This window comes from Saimiri boliviensis, chromosome 1, assembly GCF_048565385.1.
Source record: "Saimiri boliviensis isolate mSaiBol1 chromosome 1, mSaiBol1.pri, whole genome shotgun sequence".
In the NCBI taxonomy this organism is placed as follows: domain Eukaryota; kingdom Metazoa; phylum Chordata; class Mammalia; order Primates; family Cebidae; genus Saimiri; species Saimiri boliviensis.
In genome coordinates, this window is record NC_133449.1 from 197,168,185 (window position 1) to 197,188,688 (window position 20,504).

Here is a 20,504-nt window from a genome sequence, read left to right on the forward strand (position 1 = left end):
CAAGTAAGAGAAGAGTCTTTAGATTGGAAGGAAGGATAAAGCAGCTCATGGGCAAAGGGCAGCCAGATTTGAGAACCAACGTGAGCATCCTAGAGTGATGTACCCTTATTTAGTATCTGAGGCCTACCATTTCTTTTTTGTTTTGTTTTGTTTTGTTTGAGACAGAGTCTTGCTCTGTCACCCAGGCTGGAGTGCAGTGATGTGATCTCAGCTCCCTGCAACCTCTGCCTCCCAGGTTCAAGCAATTCTCCCTGCCTCAGCCTCCAGAGTAGCTGAGATTACAGGCGCCTGCTATGACGCCTGGCTAATTTTTGTATTTTTAGTAGAGACAGGGTTTCACCATGTTGGTCAGGCTGGTCTTGAACTCCTGACCTTAGGTGATCCACCCGCCTGGGCCTCCCAAAGTGCTGGGATTACAGGCATGAGCCACCGCACCTGGTCATCCCTCTGTTTCTTACCCCATCTCTTCACTGCCTTCTACTTCTGCATAGTAATTCTCCCTCTTGTTTCACTATCCACTGACTTGTGCTTCCTTTTTCGAAGGACAGTAAATGTGAATGAACAGTTTATAAGAGTAAACAGAATGACTTCTTCCTTTTTTCCTAATATTATGCATGTTTCTTCCCTATTAAATGTTTTTAAATGTATTTTTAAAAACTCTGTATGTGCAACTAGGATTTTCCTTTACAGTTCGAAGCTGTGTTATTGATTAATTAAATCCCTGCTGTCTTAGAAATCTCTCCAATGAGCTTCCTCTTTTCTGTGTCAATGAGGTTTATTTTTGTCTTTCACATCTTGGGACTGAACCTCATTCACACCATCTGAATTTGGATGTGGCACTAAAAGCTGGAAATGGTAATGTGACCTATCTTATTGCTGAGTTGGCATGTGGGAGGCCTATAATTTAGGAAACTTCAAGTTAGATTTTGTATGCAGTTTACAACCTCATGTTTGTCCTCGCATTACCAGGATCACTAAATGGCCTTCTGCCTGGTTGTGTGTATCCACCAACTCTGGAACTCAAGTGAAGGAAATAAGCATTGTGTGGATGTGTCAGCTAGCACCACAGATAGACTCAGCCGCCAGGAGAGGACTCACTGCTTTTCTTACTCTGAAGGGTGCTGGGTAACACAGACTGTACCCCAGGCAAGTGGCAGATCCTCCTCTGAAACTGGGGACAAGATAACTTTGGGGTGGTCCCTACTCATGATCAGTATTTATAACAAAGTGGTTCTAGATGTCCACACTCCTCTGTGGACATTTACTCCTGTTCGGCCTGTTTTCTTCCCATCCCCTTTCTCCAAGGTAACTTACTTGATTTTTCTTTGGGGCTGTGTTTTACAGACAGTCGAGGAGATTGAGGGGGTGCTTGGCCGGGACCTATATCCCAACCTGGCTGAAGAGAGGTCTCGGTGGGAGAAGGAGCTCGCTGGACTGAGGGAAGAGAATGAGAGCCTGACCGCCATGCTGTGCAGCAAAGAGGAAGAACTGAACCGGACCAAGGCCACGATGAATGCAATCCGGGAGGAGCGGGACCGGCTCCGGAGGAGGGTGAGCGGGCTGCATCCACCATGGCCAGGCCCTTCCCGGGCATGGGGCTGAGAGAGGCTGGTGTGTAGCACCAGGGGCACCATGTTTTTGTGGCATTTGTAATCTTGGGAATCACCATCTCTTTCTTGTTATGAAGTCCTTCTTAAAAGAAAAATAGTTTGAAATTGCTAAGGTGTAGAGGTAAGATTTTTTTTAAAAAAAGCACTTTTCTCTGGAATCTTAAATCTGACTGGTAGGTAAAAATACATCGGGGCAATGATTCTCAACTCTCCAGGGTAAGCGCATCTTTTCTAAGCTCAATTAAAATGTTCTTCTCTAAGATAAACTAACAGTATTTTTAGAATTTGAAAAAGAAATCTGGAATATTCCCCTTTTAACGTTTTCTATAAAATTTTCTTGAGCTTTATAGCACCTGCTCTCATTTACTTAGAGTGAATGTAGGGTAGAATGTCATCTCTTCTGGTGCAGATAAGAAGTTAAAATCACCATATCTTGTACATCGTGTGAACCTATGTATGTGTGTATACGCGTCTGTTTAATGTACGTATGCGTATTATGTATGTGTCTCTCTGTTTGCAGATGTGTATATGATTCCTGCTATTCACCTAGGGCCCGAACTAGTTTGAGTACCATTTTGTTTAGGACATGTATTCATTACTGAAGGAACTAATGTTTCAGGATAGAAATGTTTGGCAGAATTGTTAAAAGCCCTAAATTTATCCAAGATGGAGTCTTAAATCCCAGGAACCGACAAGCACTTCTGTGTTTGGCTGTGAGATTGATCTGTGATTGGACTAGGGGCGAAGCAGTGAATTCTTCAATCAGACAATTCCCTCTGAACTTCGCTTTGAATTACTAGATTTGCCTTACTCTCTCTCGGTCTTGGCAATATTAGAAACTTGTTTTCTAGTTGTGCTCTGACTGGTAATTTTGAATACAGATAAAGTAGACTTAGAAGGGGAGAAATACATCTAGCGGGTCTCATCATCCTTCACCATTGCTCTTGCTCCTTTAGCCATAAAAAATACCTTGTAAATAACTCGGCCTTCTATTCTTCAACAAGATCAGCATATGTACGTCTTTTTGTTTTTAATCCACATGTAAGTATTCTTAGTTGCCATTATGTAAAAACGTAGAAGAAATTACCATTTTTGAATGTTGTAAACTCTTCCTCATTTAAAAAATATGGAAGAAATTACTATTTTTGAATGTTATCAACTCTTCTTCATTTGTGCTAATGTCATAATTAAAAGACTGGCCCTGCTGCGTCTCATCTGAGCACCATTTTGTCTTAACTCACGTGCATAAGCGTATTTTCAGCACACAGCTATATCAGATGCCAGTCTCCATACTTGTATCAGCAGGTGTAAATCATCCCAGTCAGCAAAGGCTTTATCTGGGCAACATGATGAAATCTGCTTAGCACTAAAGCCTACGCCACCTGTAATTTCCTGGATTACACTCCCCAGTGATTATGACTGATGCCCTAATTAGGTATGTGCTTGCTCTTAGCATGTGCATTCTGATGGTACGTGTTTTGTGAGGGAAATTGTTGGTCTTAGGTGTAATTACATACTGTGGTATAGAATGAATTTTCTCCTCTCACTTGCCAGCCCTTGATTGTGGACTAGCAAACAATGAAAAGACCCCCTCCCGACCTTCCAGTGTGTTTTACAACTCTGGAGATCAGTATTAAGAATAGCGCAGTGTGAAGGTACTACACTAGGTACCTGGGCTGTGGGGCCAGACTGCCTGGGTCGTGCATAGCCTTACTGCCAAGTTACCACGAGTCTTTGGAAAGTTGCTTAACCACTCTGTGCCTCAGTTTACTCTGCCACAAAGTGGCACAATTATAGCACCCAAAGCAAACATTAGATGATATTCATATTGTTGTTATGAATTTCATAAAGTTCATAAAGTTGTTAGGCGATATCTGGCACATAGTAAATGCTCAGAAAATTAGTAGTAGTTCTTTGTAGTAAAATCTAGAGTTACCTATTGAGTGACATGCAAAGTTGAACACGATCCTGTCATTTTTTTAATAGGAATCCTTAGATGTTTCAAGAACTCTAACATGGACATTGGATATTTACATACATATACATACAGGCCTGCACACATGCACACATTTTAATCAAAACCTTTCTTCCAGTCACATCTGTTGCCTTTTAAAGTTTGTGCAGCTGGTATGGTTTTATATGACCTTTATTTCAGTTACCTTCAAATAATGTTGAGTAACTTTTATCTCTTCCTCGACTAGAGATGTTCTCAGGAATTTATATGCATACCATGAATTGGATTTATTTCTTTTTATTTCAAGATGAATGTGGATCCCTAAAAGTTCCTAGATGCATTTCAATGCCCGTTTACTAGGCATTAAGTGCCGGAAGCCTTCTTCCAGCCACCACCCATTCTCCCACCTAGTATACTTTATTTCCCTCTGGAGGGATCTGTCCTTCGTGGTTGTCACTGTCTTCTGTTCTTCACTATGTGTAGCTCCGCAGAGCGACTGAGGTACCATTTTATTTTTATCCTTGTGACAGTAGAGTACAAGACTGGTTTGCCTTTGCTGTCTTTTTAGCAGCTATGAATCCACAGTTCATCAAAGTTCCTTGACAAGGAATTGGAGCCAGTTTTTTTTTTCTTTGTCCTCCTTCATTGTATGGAATTTTAACTGACCAGATCAATAGGATTGGTGCTTGAACCCTGCCTGTAATTAAGCAAAGTGCTCTCTGTAGGTCTTCTGAGCTTTGTTCAAGATTTAATTAAATTAGATCTTTAATGTAGTCAGTTAACAAATTGGGCTAGGGGCAGAGCAGTAACTAAGGAACAACAGGCAATTTTATTATTGGTCCTAGTTCATTATTGAATGAGGCAATCATTTATTTCTGTATTCTCTGTAACATAACTATGTATTTCCTCACACTTAAAGAAGTGGGCTTAATGTAGGCAAGGTACAATTAATTACTCTAGAAAGGAAGCACTTTATTCTTCATTCATTCATTCATTTCATAAGTATGGTTGGTCATCTCTGTGCCAGGCAAAGGGGTTACAGTGATATATAGGACACAGTCCCTGACCTCAAGGATGCTGGGGAGACAGGCAAGTAAACAGGTCACTGGAAAGGTATATGTCAAGTGGTGGGGACACATAAATACAGAGAATGCCCTGAGAGCTCCCCAGAGAGTCGTGTGTTGGCAGGGACCACTTTCTCCACGTCGTTTGTATTTTTTAAGCTAAATTATTTAAGTCAGCCACAATGTGGCAAAAATAATCAGTGCTTTCCTCAGTGTGCTTGGCAGAGCAAGCTTGATGTGACCACAGACACATGAAACACATGAAACTGTGTCCCACTGAATCATAGACTTGAACACAAATCAGCCACCTAAGTTCCTTCTGAGATTTTGTAGAAATTCTTCAGAAAGTTCTGCTTGTTCACATCATAAGGTGGTGTTGACAATTTCTTCCTTACGCAGTGTGCTCTATCTACCTGGTTATTTTCTGCATGTCTGGGAAGGAGTTCCATCTGTCTGTCCTGCATTTCTTTCACCCTGGGGGTCTGGCTTCTGGTTTCATTGCCACAGTAAATTCAAGAGACAAGTAGACATGTTATTTTGAACCAAATAAAAGTCACCCTCGGCCAGGTACAGTGGCTCACACTTATAATTCCAACACTCTGGGAGGCCAAGGCAGGAGGATTGCTTGAGCCCAGGAGTTTGAGACCAGCCTGGAAGTATAACTGTTGTGATCTTATGGAGGTTCAATAAAGATTCATCTGTGTTTTCCCTCAAATCTTTTTTAGCCTCATTTGGCCATGATCCCATATGAGCTGGTCCCACTCTATCTCCTCTCTGTGTTGCTTTTCTTGACCACAGGGCTATATAGAGAAAATGCAGACTCTGAAATAGTACTTTATATTTATTATGAATGTATAGCTGTATAAATTTCCATTTTCCATATATTCATATGTGTGTATATAAAAATATTGAGCATAGACCAGAAAAATACAAACCAATATCACAATGATAATATGTTGTGTAGGGCTCAAAGGGACCTTAAACTTCTCTATCATATTCTAATTTATTTTTAAGTGAATATATTCATATCATTGTATGATTTTTAATATGTAAAAGTATATACATAGAAATAGAGAGGACACTGATATGCTAAAATCTTAACAGAGGTTAAATCTGGGCAGTATGTGATTACTTTTTTTTTCTTTGTCCTCTGATTTTTAAATTAAGCATAAAACAAAAAGTATGGATTATAGAGAATGATCTGTATCTCACAGCTTTTGACGATTTGATATTCACATATAAACTGAGTCTTCTTTTTTTGTCCTTTATGGAACTTTGTTCATTTCTTATTTGTCCCATTTATTTATAGGAATTTATTTACAGGATAAGGAAGAGGATGCCAGTATTAGCTGAGTTTAAATTCATAAAAGTTCTGTAAAAAACAAGCCCTGTCTCAACCCCACTCCTACCAGCTCTCCCCAGCTCTCATCTATCTGCGTGGGAGGGAGCTGAAAGGAGCCAGATCTGGCTTTCGGGTGCTCCTTCCATGTGGGGGCTCAGATGGCTCTTCTTTTGTGTGGCTGGTATATTAGTCAGTATGAGGCTAGGTCTTTCTGCAATAACAGGTTCACTCCCCAGATCTCAGCGGCATGGCACACTGTTTCTTGCTTGCACCATATGTTCAGTGCAGGTTAGGGCACAGGTGCACATCTCTAATCCATACATTCACTCAGAAACTCAGACTGTTAGCTGTCTACCACCTAAGAGCCCACTCAGAAGGTCCCACCATGGCGTTTAAATGCTTCTGCTCACTGCCTGTTCTCCAGAACTAGACAGGCAGCGTTACCTAACCATCAAGGGGCTAAGGAACATGGAGGAGCACATGGATGTTTGTCCAACAGTACAAGTTTCTGATGCAGCTGACTTACATGCTTCGACCATGATACCAGTCAGGCTTGGCTGTGAATCAGAGTTCCAGAGAAACAGGCGGTTTCACTCATCCATTTTGTGGTGATTTCACACATTGTGTCAGAATCATTGAGAAGCTCTTTCAGAGGATGTCTGCCCAGGCCTTTCCATGAGCCACTGAGTCCGTGAATAGGGTAGTGCCCCAGCACACTCCCCCACATCATGGCTGCGGTCAGCACTTGGAGACAGGGAAGGGATAGGCAGTGTCCTTCAGTCTCTCATTGGACGTGGGCCAAGAGCCTCTTCAAGCATCCTGTACTTCGCCCTCTGCAGGTGAACTGAGAGAAAGCGCCACAGGCTGTCTGCCTTCAGCTTGTGCCTGGCCGGCTCCTCGTGGGCCCACGATGTAACAGTGATGAGCCCGGTGTCTGCTGGGGAAGCTGCCTGTTCAGTGGAGCCCGCCCTGCGCTGTCTCTTCAGGAGGGTGATCTGAGCTAGAAGAGGAGGGAGGGTGGAAGCCAGCAGGGCACAGGCACCCCAGGGCTCCCAAGGCATAGAGGCACTGCCTGGCACAGTGCCAAATCCCCCAGCTTGCCCAGTGAAGGAAATCAGTTCCACAGGGAGCTGTCTACCAGTGCCAGTTCAGTAGGGTTTATTTAATAATATTGATAATGACATTCTGTGAACATTTGCAGTCTGAACCCCTCTCGAACTGGACCTCTCTCAGACTAAAATCAGATACCTCTAAAGGCAAAGCAGTACTTACTCAAAGCCTAAATCACCAGCCTGGGTAACATAGCAAGAACCCTTTTCTATAAAAAAAAAAAAAAAAAATTTTTTTAAATTAGCTAAGTGTAATGGTGTGCATCCGTAGTCCCAGCTACGCAGGGAGCTAAGGTGGGATGATGGCTTGAGCCCAGGAGATCAAGGCTGCAGTGAGCTGTGGTCACACCACCGTACTCCCACGTGGGTAATAACACAAGACCCTGTCTCTAAAAAGAAATAATTTTAAAAACCTAAATTATAGCCCAAAACATATTTCAAACACCTGTGATGGGCAGTGATTTATGCACATTTTGTTTAATCTGTGCCAGACTCCTACCTGATAGATACTATTATTATACCCTTTTTAGAGATGGGAAAACAGAGATTCACAAAAGTTTTAACAACCACGTCTACATTGATATTAACTCTTGGTACCAAAATTTGGGATCTGGTGGCCTTAGTAGGAGAGGCGCTTGTCATTGTTCTTTTGTTTAGACCACTTTCCTGTGGCCTTCTGTCCACCTTTGTCCTCCTCCTAGCCCGACTTCCACACAAACCAGCAGCAGGTAAAACATCCTCTGTTACGGCACCATGGGGGCCAGATTCCTTAGGGTTTCACAGACCCACTCCTGGCATTCTCAGACAATGCTGCATGAAGGTACAATGAGCTTGTTGCAGAAACAGGAAGCTGATGGTCTTCATGCATTTATCTTGACCTGAGTCCAGTGCTGTGTTCCCTTCCTTTCCGTAGACTGATGGAGTTTTAGGGGGAATCCAAAGCAGAGAATTCCCAGAATCCTGGTTCTTTCACCTCTTCCATGGACATAGCTTCTAGTTACTCTACAAGGGCCTCACACACACTTAGCCACAGAGATTGTGAGGCAGCTTTCGGCTGTGGGCACCAGTATTTGCTTACTCACCCTGGCCTCCCTTTACCTATGAGGAGGCCAGGCTGCTTAAAGGCTAGCTCTTGGCTAACACAAAAGAAGCTGACTCAATTTGTCTAAAAGCTGTTAAGAAATTGGGAGGATGGCCGGGTGCGGTGGCTCACGCCTGTAATCCCAGCACTTTGGGAGGCCGAGATGGGTGGATCACGAGGTCAAGAGATCGAGACCATCCTGGTCAACATGGTGAAACCCCGTCTCTACTAAAAATACAAAAAATTAGCTGGGCATGGTGGCGCGTGCCTGTAGTCCCAGCTACTCAGGAGGCTGAGGCAGGAGAATTGCCTGAACCCAGGAGGCGGAGGCTGCAGTGAGCCGGGATCGCGCCATTGCACTCCAGCCTGGGTAACGAGCAAAACTCCGTCTCAAAAAAAAAAAAGAAAGAAATTAGGAAGATTGGCTGGATGTGGTGGCTCACGCCTGTTATCCCAGCACTTTGGGAGGCTGAGGCATGTGGATCATGAGGTCAGGAGTTTGAGACCAGCCTGGCCAACAGAGTGAGAAACCCCATCTCTACTAAAAACACAAAAAATTAGCCAGGCGTGGTAGCAGACACCTGTAATCCCAGCTACTCAGGAAACTGAGGCAGGAGAATCACTAGAACCCAGGAGGCAAGAGGTTGCAGCCAGCCAGCACGGCACACCAGCCCAGGTGACAGTGTGAGACTCTGTCTCAAAAAGAAAAAAAAAAAAATAAGAAGATTGCCAAAATGCTGGCCTTTTCCAATAACCATTTTGATAATCACATCCAGGTACTTTAGTGGGCTATAGAACAGAAGAGAAAATAGCACACTTAAGAAACCTACCGAGAGATGGAAATGCTGTTGGATTTTTTTTCCTTCTATTTCATGGTCTCTCTCTTCTGTTTCCACCTAGTTAAAGTTGCCATTAACAATAAAATACCACTTTCTTGAAATACTATGTAAATTCAATTTGTAGGAAGAAATATGTATTTGCTGTAAATAGATTCTGATTTCTTTACTTGAAGGCTTTAAGAAAAATCTTATACAATCTCCAATAAGAGGTGTGCTTCTCAGCAAAATACCTACAAACCCTGGACTTTGAGGCAGCAGCTTTCCAAAAACTGCATAGGGACTAACTGTATGAAGCTCATTAAGTAGAGCTTTTCCAGCCTAGTGATTCTCACCCTTGTACAGTGTGGAAATCATCTCATCTCAACCAGCTCCATTACACAATGAAATTATGAATTACAACCTAATTGCCTGAAATTACAACTACCCAGTGAGCATATCATCAGCTACATATCATCAGCGGAACAGACTTTTTCTTTCATGGCTAACAAAAATGTTTCTGATCCTGCTCCGGACTCCAGTGCCTTCCTGCTTGTCACTCATCTGTGAGCCATATTCACAGATGACTTCATCAGCTGACTCTTGTCTGTGCTCCTGCAATTGTCCTCAGAGACTGAAGTGTCTGCGTAGCTGACTTGCCTTGTGCTTGCCTAGCCTAACGTTTCCAAGGAATTTCCTATCACTTTGGAAACGTGCTTCTGTGCACACCCTTTGTCTTTGACAGCTCTGGCGCCAAACTCCCCCAATATCTCACTTTCCCACTCTGCCTAATCTGTCGTGCTCCTGGCTTGCATCATTTACTTTCTTTTGGACTGATTGGGGTCGGGGGTGGGGTGGGGGGGGGCGATCTGACTATGTTGCCTAGTGGCTATTGACAGGTGCAGTCACAGTGCACTCGACCCTTGAATTCTGGGCTAAGCAATCCTCCTGCCTGTCAAGCTGCCTGAGTAGCTGGGACCACAGGTGCGCACCACCACGCCTGGTTTTTGTTTGTTCTAATTCGGAACTCAGGGCAGAGAGAGAAGCTAATTATATTCATCAGTCACATTCACTGGTCCCTCTTTTAATTTATTTATTCCTTATAAATAATTTATCCCCTATAATATCCCATTCCCTTCCCCCCATTTCATGTGTGTCCTAAGATAGTGTTTTGTGCTACTTTTAATTTACTTATATGTTACTGTGCTGTCCTCTTACATTTTTCTCCTCAGCCTTCTGATTTTAAGGTTTGTCCATATGGTTGTGTGTACATCTGGCCCTATGTGTCAAAGGGCTTCTAGCATTCTGTAGTGACCTATTTACTGCAGCTGACAATCAAATTGCTTCTCACTTCCCATGACCACAAACATGCTCCAGGGCATGGTCCCTTGCACGTGTCTCCAGCGGCCCGGTGGGAATTTCTCAGGATCACATGTCCAGGAGTGAAACTGCTGAGTCTCAGAGTATGTATAGTCTTGCTTTGACCGTGTTCTGCAGGGCAGCTTTCAGGAATGCAGGTCAGTCCATCCACCCAGCAGCAGCAAAGGAGGACCCCTGCATCCCTGCCAGCTCTTGTACTCCATTGTTTCTTTCACCCCATTTTTCTCAGGTTTGCTACTGAAAATCATGTATCCTTAGGAAATTCTTTCAGCAAAGATCTGTAGATGATAGATTCTTAATCTTTGAGAGTGTTTTTATTTTTGCCCACACTCTTGATGATAGCTGTATAATCTCCTTTGGCTGCTGTAACAAATCATCACGAGCTTAATGGCTTAAAACAACACAACTTTATCATCTTACAGTTCTGGGAGGTCTGAAGTCCAAAATGCATCTCATTCGTGAAAATGAAAGTGTCATGAGGGCTATACCTTTCTGGAGGCTGGAGGGGAGAATATACTTCCTGGTCATTTCCAGCATCTAGAGGGAGCCTGCATCCTTTGACTCTGCCGCTTCCTTCATCTTCAAAGCCAGTAGCATAGCATCTTCAGAACTCTAATTCTGGCAGTCCTGCTTCCCTCTCACAGGGGTCCTGTGGTGTCTGAGTCCACCTAGATGATCCGTGGTACTCTACCCATCTCAATTCCCTTTTGCCATTCAAGGTTGCATTCACAATTCTCGGGCTTTAGGACGTGGATGCCTTTGGGGACCATTATTCAGGCTAATACAATATTCTAAGGCATTAGATTTGGGGTGATAGGTTTTTTTAGGGCATTCAAGAGATTTTATTGAGACTGTGTCAGTCCCTGTTGAAGGTGTTGGGAGTGCAGTACTGAATGAAACAGAACAGCATCCACAGAGCCACAGACCCTGAGATGCCTCTATCCCAGGCAGAGGGTGTGTGTGTGTGTGTCACTCCATCACCCAGGCTGGAGTGCAGTGGTGTGATACTCCTAGCTCACTGCAGCCTCGATTTCCCAGGCTCAAGCAATCCTACCACCTCAGCTTCCTGAGCAGCTGGGACTACAGGTACATGTACCACACCTGGCTAATTTATTTTTCTTTGTTATTTATTATAGAGAAAGGATCTTGCAATGTTGCTGGTCTCAAACCCCTGGGCTCAGGAAGTCCTCCCACCTTGGCCTCCCAAAGTGCTGAGATTACCACTGGAGCCACCGTCCCTCACCCCAAGAGAAGGCTTTTAAGATTTAATATCTATTTTTGTTTTATTACTTCTTAAGGGAATTATTTCCTTTATCTCTTTAAGGATCCTCAGTGTAGCTATTGTGATGTGGTTTACCAGTTGCTTTATTTTCATTTCTTCCAGGGTGAATTCAGCTCCTGATTAAGATTGCTTGCTCTCTTGTTTTATCTTCTGTTCTCTGTAGTTGTCCCTGCTCTGTGTCTGGCAGCTTTGAGGGCCTGGGCTCCCAGTCATGGGAAGCTCACATCTCCTGTTCTCTCATGATACCGGATGACTTACAAATCAGGCGGTTTCCGAGGCAGTAGGTGGCCTGGCAAAATCCAAGCCAGTTGCCAGTGTTCATGTCAAGTTTGGAGTCCCACAGTATACAGATAGTATAAAGTTGGACTTCACACCCAAAGGTGCCACTGGTCTGGGATTTGGGTTCCTGAAGGTTGACCCCTCTGCACTTCCTTGGGACTCCTTCTGCAGACAGCACTTTCAGTTTTTTGCCGAGGGCTGAGGCAGAGAAGCTCCCGGCATGAGGCAGAAGGATCAGCTCATGCAGCCGGACTCACAGGCGCCTCCGTCTCCTGCCTCCCACACTCACATTCTGCGCCCTGCTCCTAGCCCCTGGGCTTGCGGTGGTACCATCTCCCGGAAACCCTTTCAGCTTTATTTCTCATTTCTGGCACCTGGAGATTTTGCTGTCTTTTAACCTTGGCAATGAACTTATTTCTCATTGTTACTTTTTTATGCAGCATTTCTATGCATTTTTAATAGGGACATCTGCTGACTTTAGCTGAGGCTGTCATGTGCTGGGAAGTTTCAGTTGTTGTATACAGTTGCAGAACTCTAACCTCTGTTAACCTCTGAAAGCCTCTGTTCTCATTCTTGTCCTTCCTGCTCTCTGCCAAAGCTGAATCAGAGCCTGCCATCCTCCCTCTATACACGGCGGCCTCTCTTTGTATACATTACACAATTTTTTTCATTCTGTTTCTTTCATCAGTACTCTTCCTTTCGCTTGGCCATTGAGGAATGTTTCCAAATTTTGTTTCTGCCAATGCCCCAAGCCCATTCTTATCTCTGTTGTGGTTTTAATCCTTTTTTCTTTTGTACTGTTATTTTAATGAGGTCTCCAGAGTTGGAAGAAAACAGTATGTTCCTCAGTCTACTATCTTCAAAGAGGGAGTTCAGCTGAGCTCTCAGTACTGCTGTGTAAGCTACTTCCTTTTTTTTTTTTTTTTTTCCTTTTTTGGTCCTAGGTCAGCCTCCTTCCTCATTTCTGACAATCCCCCCTCATGCCTCGCAGAGAAAATAGAAGCCATCTGATGGGAGGCCCTGTTTCCCATCTTCCCCTGACAGTCCGCAAACCACCTTTCTTATTACCCATCCTCACCTCCTTCTCTCCCCTCTGTGAGAAAAAGGTGTCCCTGTCTCCCTGTCCTCCACTGACCCTCCGCTCCTGCCAGCTACACACAGGTGCTCTGCCCGCCTGACTGCCACACCTCCTCCCTGGACCTTCTCCACGCCTGGCGTTCCTATGTCTATCCGGTTCTAATCGCTTTCCTTCAGACTTACATTTCTAATTGTTGACTGATAAACCCTCCCTCACATACCCAATTGTTTTCTCAAATTCAGCACGTCCAACGCTGACATCATTGTCAGCTGCAGACTTCGTCGGCCCTGGTCATTTCTTTCTGAAAAGATGAGCTTCTCTTTAGGTTTTCCTTTCTCATTGCTCAGTAACTCTGTGATCCGCTAAGTCACCCCAGACACAAGTTTGGGTCTTTTTTTTTTTTTTTAACCTCCTTGAATATTTTTAGAACTGCACTGATGTATACAGTAACTACTAGCCACATACAACTATTTAGGTTTGAATTTAAATAAATTAAAACACAATTAAAAATTCAGTTCCTTGGGTACACCAGGCACGTTGCAAGTGCGTACAGCCATTTGTGGCGCTGGGCCACCATAGCACACAGCGCCAGTCTAGAGCATTTCCGTCCTTACAGGAAGTTCTGGTGGCTGGTGCTGGTCTAGAGTGTATCTTGCCATCCTTTCTCCCACTTCGCTGACTCCTAATTTCCCACCTCAACCATCAGTAGAGCTCTTGGCTTACCAACTTTCTCTTCCTTACTTCAGTCCATTTTCTCCTGTAATCGAATGATTTTTACAAAACCGTTAAACGTGAGAGAGAAACAACTGTGGCCTTTTAATGTCATTTCCCTACTTGAACCTTCCAGCGTCTCCCCATTATCTTTCCTTCTCTGTTTCCTCGTTGAACAGCTCAGCCTTCAAGGTTCAGTTCCAGTGTTGCCTGCTTGAGGGAGGCAGGGACCAGCCAGGTTTCTTCTGCTCTTTGACACTCCTTGTTGGCAACCCTCTTTCAGAGCATGTTTGCCATTGTAATGTTTACCAGCTATACAGTAACTTCAGGAGTAGTTAAAAAAAAAATGGCCTATCAGGTCATGTTCTGGTGTTGAGGAACCCCAGTTGAGAAAAAGGGCAATGAATGATATTCCCACAAGTAGCAGTCCCTGACTCAGCCTTGATTCTTGGCTATCACTTGACTCCAAAATATATATTCTGTAGAGAGAAACATACTTCCTTCAATAAAAATAGCCATGTGCTGGTGAAACCTCGTCTCTACTAAAAATAAAAAATTTAGCTGGGCATGGTGGTGCGTGCCTGTAGTCCCAGCTACTTGGGCGGCTGAGGCAGGAGAACTGCTTGAACCCAGGAGGTGGAGGGTGCAGTAAGCCAAGATCACACCACTGCACTCCAGCCTGGGTAACAGAGTGGGACTGTGAGACACACACACACACACACACACACACAAAATAGCCATGTGCAGTGGCATGCCCCTGTAGCCCCAGCTACTTGGGAGGCTAAGAGGGAGCATCCCTTGAGCCCAGGAGTTTGAGGCCAGCCTGGGCAACATAGTGAGACCCTGCCTCAAAAAAATAAATCTTCAGTGAAGGAGGGATATTTTAATTGCCACAAACTCTCACCGTTCTGGAGTCTAGAATTCCAAACTCAAGGTGCTGGCAGAGCCACACTTGCCTCTTCCAACTTCTGATCGCCCTTGGTGTCCCTTGGCTCTGTCCAATCTCTGTCTTCATCTTCACAAGACATTTCTTCCTTGTGTCTCTGTGACTGTGTCTTAAATATCTCTTGCTTTTCTCTTGTAAGAACACCAGTCATCACACATAGGGCCCACCCCAAATCAGATTATCTTGCCTCAAGATCGTTAATTTTAAGTTATATCTACAAAGACCCTCTTTTGAGATAAGGTCACATACACAGGTACTGGGGATTCAAATTTGGACATATCTTTTGGGGGAGACATAATCCAATCCACTACAATGGGTGAGAATAAAAGTGAGAACTCTGTTAACTATGTTTCTGCCTCTTTCCCAGGCCATGCCTAAGCTGACTCAGCATTTTGGCTTCAGCCTTCATTTCTTGCTTTTATTCCTATAAATTAAGATTCTCACTCTCAAATCAAAAGATGGGGAGAAGACCACTTAACCAGCTGTCTTTCTTTCCCTGACAGGCACGCTGCACTCCCTTCAGCTGGATTTCTTTCTACTGGCTAGCAATTATCATTAAATAATAAAGCATAGCCCAAAATAAACATATTTATCATCCTTTATTTTTCAGAGACATTCTCTGGGTCCAAAGCTTTTAAAGTGAAAGTAGATATTTAGATTTTGAAACTATTTTAAGCACATGTGTGCGCACATACAGCAAGAAAAATGACTAGAAGTAATTGCCTCTGTAGAGTAAGAAAGAACTTAAGCACTTCAACTGTTTTTATGTTTTAGTGTCTTCTACGTTTTCTATAATGAGCCTGTTTTACTTTTGTGATTAGAAGAATAAATGTTTTTAAAACATTGATAGTTTTAATAAAGTCTTTATAAATTGCCCAGGAATTTTTGTATCCGTATTTTTTCAAAAGAAAATACGGAATAAAAAAGCAGCTGAGTAGGCCTGTAGGGATTCGAAGAACAGACCATTGATAGTCTTGCATGCAGTGCAGACACCATTTAGGTTCTGGAATGGTGTTAACATTGTTAATTTTTCAGGACCTTATCAGACTCATCAGCAGTAAAAACTGAATTCATGGTCTTCACCTGGGAGGTTTCCCCAGGCCTGGGGGAGTGAATGAGCCCCCTCTCTTTGCCCATTCTCTCTTTGTGGCATAATGAGGTGTCTACCCTGGTACCCATTTTTGGTTTGTCAGGGACCATTTCAGAAAGAATCCTGTAATCTCTCACCAGCAGTACCATTTGGCTTCTACTTGGATGTATTTTCCTGTTCTTGAGGCTATTTTGAGCCCTGTGTCTGGTGTGGTTTGAGGACAGCACGCATCTCCATCGATGCTCTATTACTGGAACCCGTGGCAGACCATTAGGCACTTTTGAACTGTTCCACTATTGAATGCAATTTGCTTTGAGGGAATTTTCCTATTTTGGCTTCTAATATGTTGATGAATTATTGAAATTTCAATTACTTTTGGTTCCCAAGTTAGCAGGATGGAGACATCCCAGACATTTAATATGAAAAGCTTTCCAGTGCCTTTTAAAAGAGAAGGGGCCATGTGCCTGTTCTCTGCCCTTGTCTAGAAGCTCTTGGCGGCAGGGCATCGCTCCACTCCTGTTTATGAGATTAAAGTGCTTTGTGACCTTGGAAGTCCCTTAGGTCAGCGCTGCTCAAGGTATGGTCCCCTGACTGGCAGCATCAGTGTCTTTTGGGAGCTTATTAGACATGCAGATCTTGCGCTTCATCCAACCCTCCTAAATCAGAATCCCGGGGGTGGGGACCTGGAATCTGTTTTAACAACCCCTCTGGGGGATTCGAGTATACTACTCTCTTTGAAAAGCCCTGCTTTAAATATCCTAGTGCTAACTCTTCTCAGCCTGGCAAAGTCTGGTGCCCATTTCTAAGGACCCTCAGGTGCTGTGGTCAGTTTGCCCCTTCAGGTAGACGCTGCGCCTTCATTCTGAAACTGACCAAGGTTATGAAAGACCCATCTCTAGCAACTCTCTTCAGTTACTTGGAATACTCTCTTTGGAAGTCACACAATTGTAATTAAAGAGAAGCAGGACTTGGACATTAATTTCTGTGCAGGTAAATATGTGTTTTAAATGTAATTCAAGGGTCCCATGTTTCTTTTTTATATATAGAACATCTATTTAGACTTCCCTACCTAATGTCCAAGGGATAATCCCATCTGTAGGTAAATTGCAGGTAAATCCAATTCCTTGGGGAAAAGGTGCTGGCTCCATCGCTGTCTCTTCTCTTAGCCTAATCTTTTCCCCAATGCAGGCACTTCTTCTAAACCACATATACTGACTAACTTGTAGCTCTTCAAACATAGCATGTCATCCCAGCACCTGTGCTCCCCTCCCCCTTACCCCTAAGCATATCACCACTGAAGCCAGCTCCTCACTTGCTCTCCTTTAAGATTGCTCAAGTACCACTGCCCTTTCAGCTTTCTCTGGATGACTTCAGTTGCAGTTACACGCTTCCCTTTTTCTGCTATCCGTAACACTTGAAGTATAAATTTATAACTCTGAGGTGCCCTTGTGTTGAAATCATTCCTCTCTCCTCTGGGCTCTGAGTTCCATGAGAGTAGTGACTTCATCCTGGGTCCTCTGTCTGCAGTCCCCAGCGCTGTCCAGGTACTTGGGGCTGAATGAATAAACATTCCCTAAAGGTGGTTATCCAGTGGCTAGGCTCAGTGGCTCATGCTTGTAATCCCAGCACTTTGAGGGGCTGAGGTGGGAGAACCACTTAAGCACAGGAGTTTAAGACCAGCCCTGGCAATACGGTGAAACTCTGTCTTTACAAAAAAAATGTAAAAGTTAGCCAGGTGTGGTGTGTGCACCTAGGCCCGGCTGCTCAGGAAGCTGAGGATCCCTTGAGCCCAGGAGATCAAGGCTGCAGTGAGCCATGGTTGCACCACTGCATTCCAGCCTGGGCAACAGAGCAAGACCCTGTCTCAAAAAAAAAAAAAAAAAAAAAAAAAAAAAAAAAAAAAAAGGTGGCCATCCATCCTGGAAGCTTCCAGTGCCTTCCATAATATGTTCACCTCATGCTTGTGAAGCATAGAAGATGGTCTGTGGCAGATTCAGTTAAGAATATGGTGACTCTTGAGCAATTATAAAAAGTGGTAATATTGTTATTTTGGTTTGTAACTCTACTTTTTGTATTATATGTGATTTAAGAAACTGATTCATTTAAAAAACATTGTTAGTCCAAAAAAAAAAAAGAATAGTGACTTTTATGTGGACTCACCAAACCTAGCTTTTCAGTGGCTGATCCCTTAATGTAAATGAAACCCCCACCATCTACCCATCCAGATGTTTTGCTCTTTAGCCAGGGAAACCACCAACTCTGTCTAAAATCTTTATGATTTCAGGTCAGAGAGCTTCAAACTCGACTACAGAGCGTGCAGGCCACAGGTCCCTCCAGCCCTGGCCGCCTCACTTCCACCAACCGCCCGATTAACCCCAGCACTGGAGAACTCAGCACGAGCAGCAGCAGCAATGACATTCCCATCGCCAAAGTGAGTTCCTGGGGATGGACCCGATGAGCGGGAACACCTCCTGTTATCTGGAAGCACCAGGCTCATCCTAGCCACTGTACAGGCATGCCCTTAGCTGAGACAGCCCAAGAGACTTCCCTTGGGACCTTGTACAGGCCTTCTATGCAGGAGCTGCAAGGAGAGATAACCCACTAATAGTTTTAAGTCTCTCTCAGCTGCAACCTAGACGCCAGCTCTCATTAATCAGCCAGCTGGAGAATGTCACAGCTGACAAGTCATTATGGAGAGTGAGACATTTTGTCAAGTGCTCCAATACTTCACAGTGGACAGAGTTGCTCTCAAAGACTAAGGTTCAGCCTAGTGAGGGACCTTGAGTAATGATCCAATGATCTCCCCACTCACAAGACTGACAGCTCTGCCAGAAAAAAGAAAAACAGATTATGATGGACAGGCTGTAGCAGCCAGGAGAAGTAGCCCCACCCATTTGCTGCCACAGCCCCCCAGCACATATTGTTGAGTCTGCCTCAGAGAGACTATTAAAATGGTGCCTGGTGGCCCTCATAGCCCCCACAGTAAGGTTGATTCCTAACTATCAAATTTAATAAGTTAGGTTAAACCAGTGTTTTCTAACCAGAAGTGATTTTGTCCTCCAGGGGACATTTGGCAACATCTAGAGGCATTTTTGATAGTCACAATTGGAGTGCTACTGGCATCTTGTGGCTAGAGGCCAAGATGCTGCTAAATATCCTACAATGCACGGGACAGACCCCCACAAAAAGAATTATACAAGCCAAAATATCAGCAGTGCTGAAGTTGAAAGGTCCTGGCTTAAGCTGGTGGTTGAAAAATTGGACAAGTGAGCTTTTCTTAAGAAGTTCATTAATCATTTAGCTGACATGGCTAAACAGTAGCCCTGTATAAACATAGTCCCAGCAGTTTATCTCGGGGAGTGGTGTATAGTTTTTGATAATGTTTTGTTTTCTCTTTTAAGATTGCTGAGAGGGTGAAGCTATCAAAGACAAGGTCTGAATCTTCGTCATCTGATCGGCCAGTCCTGGGCTCAGAAATCAGTAGCATAGGGGTGAGTGTTCACGAGAAGCAAGGCAAGAAAGTACTTGGTAGGGCTATGCAGATGATGGATTATAGATAACAGAAGAACTTCCAAAGTCCATCTCCAATAAACTGGTTAGTTACAATAGTAAATCATACCTGATTTCCCTCCAAAGGATCAAATTAAAATGTATGGTGATTTCCATCCATATGGTGAATTACTTCTTCAGCTTTAAGGGAGAGTTTTTTTCCTTTCCTTGAAACCATTCAGAAAGAACTTATTTAGGTCCAGTTCTTGGTGATATAGATGAAAGTCTTGAAGTATCTGTCTTATATCACCCTGCTACCCAGGAGAACTTTGCCTTTTGTACATCCATCTCTTGAAAGGGGGTGTGCTCTCTGCTGAGGAGGAATACTGTCTTTGAAGCCCAGCCCAGTGGTAGGAAAGACCAGCACCTTCAGTTCAGTCCCAGAGTTTTTATTTGTGGAGTCTTGGAACCCCCTGGGACTGTAAGAGCTGATGGATGGTGAAAAGGAAGTAGTTTCAGTTCCTTACGAGTTTTTTTAGGATTGGAGATGAGTCTCGGAGAGTCAGCTATTTGATCCTCAGAGGCAGAGAGAGCCTGGGTAGCATGTGAAGGCCCTAATTCAGAATTTTACACTGAGCAAAAATTGCATGCATTCAGATTCCATGCCAAAGCCAAATTGTGAAAAATGAAGGAGTCAGCCCCTCTCCAGGGCTACAGAAACCAGGACAGTGGCCTGGAGTGGCAGAGAATTCAGGATGGGGGAAAGAAGTCCTGACTCTGTTCAACATTCAGAATTTTAGGAACTCCAGGAAGGCATGATGTCCCCATCCTGGCTGCCCAGCACCACATGCTTGGGGATGAAGCCATGTTTTGATCCTGTTGTGATTTTTATTTTTTTCCTACTGCTTTTATAGTATTTAATAGTTAGCTTTTCATACTAGGATGCTGTCATACAAACTGAGAACCATCAGGGTAACCATCCTTCCTGTCCCCAGTTCTCAAGGAATATCAGCTTTAAATTATTTTGCATACAAAACGTGCCTGGGGACCAGCATCTCTGAAATGACACATTCCAAAGGGGAATTAATGCTTACTCTTACAGGTATCCAGCAGTGTAGCGGAACACCTGGCCCACTCACTTCAGGACTGCTCCAACATCCAGGAGATTTTCCAAACACTCTACTCACATGGATCTGCCATCTCTGAAAGCAAGATTCGAGAGTTTGAGGTGGAAACAGAACGGCTGAACAGGTAAGGAGAGATGCTATGGATGT

General features: G+C 43.8%; 1 protein-coding gene across 3 annotated transcripts in view; it reads left to right on the forward strand.

The window, feature by feature from the left end:
- Positions 1-20,504, forward strand: part of MCC (MCC regulator of WNT signaling pathway) — a 445,857-nt gene that overhangs the window by 370,748 nt on the left and 54,605 nt on the right. For all 3 annotated transcript variants that reach the window (XM_074382537.1, XM_003920691.4, XM_074382539.1), the window contains 4 exons: positions 1,345-1,551; positions 18,026-18,172; positions 19,143-19,232; positions 20,333-20,481. In XM_074382537.1, coding sequence (XP_074238638.1) covers positions 1,345-1,551; positions 18,026-18,172; positions 19,143-19,232; positions 20,333-20,481 — 593 coding nt within the window. The remainder of the gene's footprint in view (positions 1-1,344; positions 1,552-18,025; positions 18,173-19,142; positions 19,233-20,332; positions 20,482-20,504) is intronic.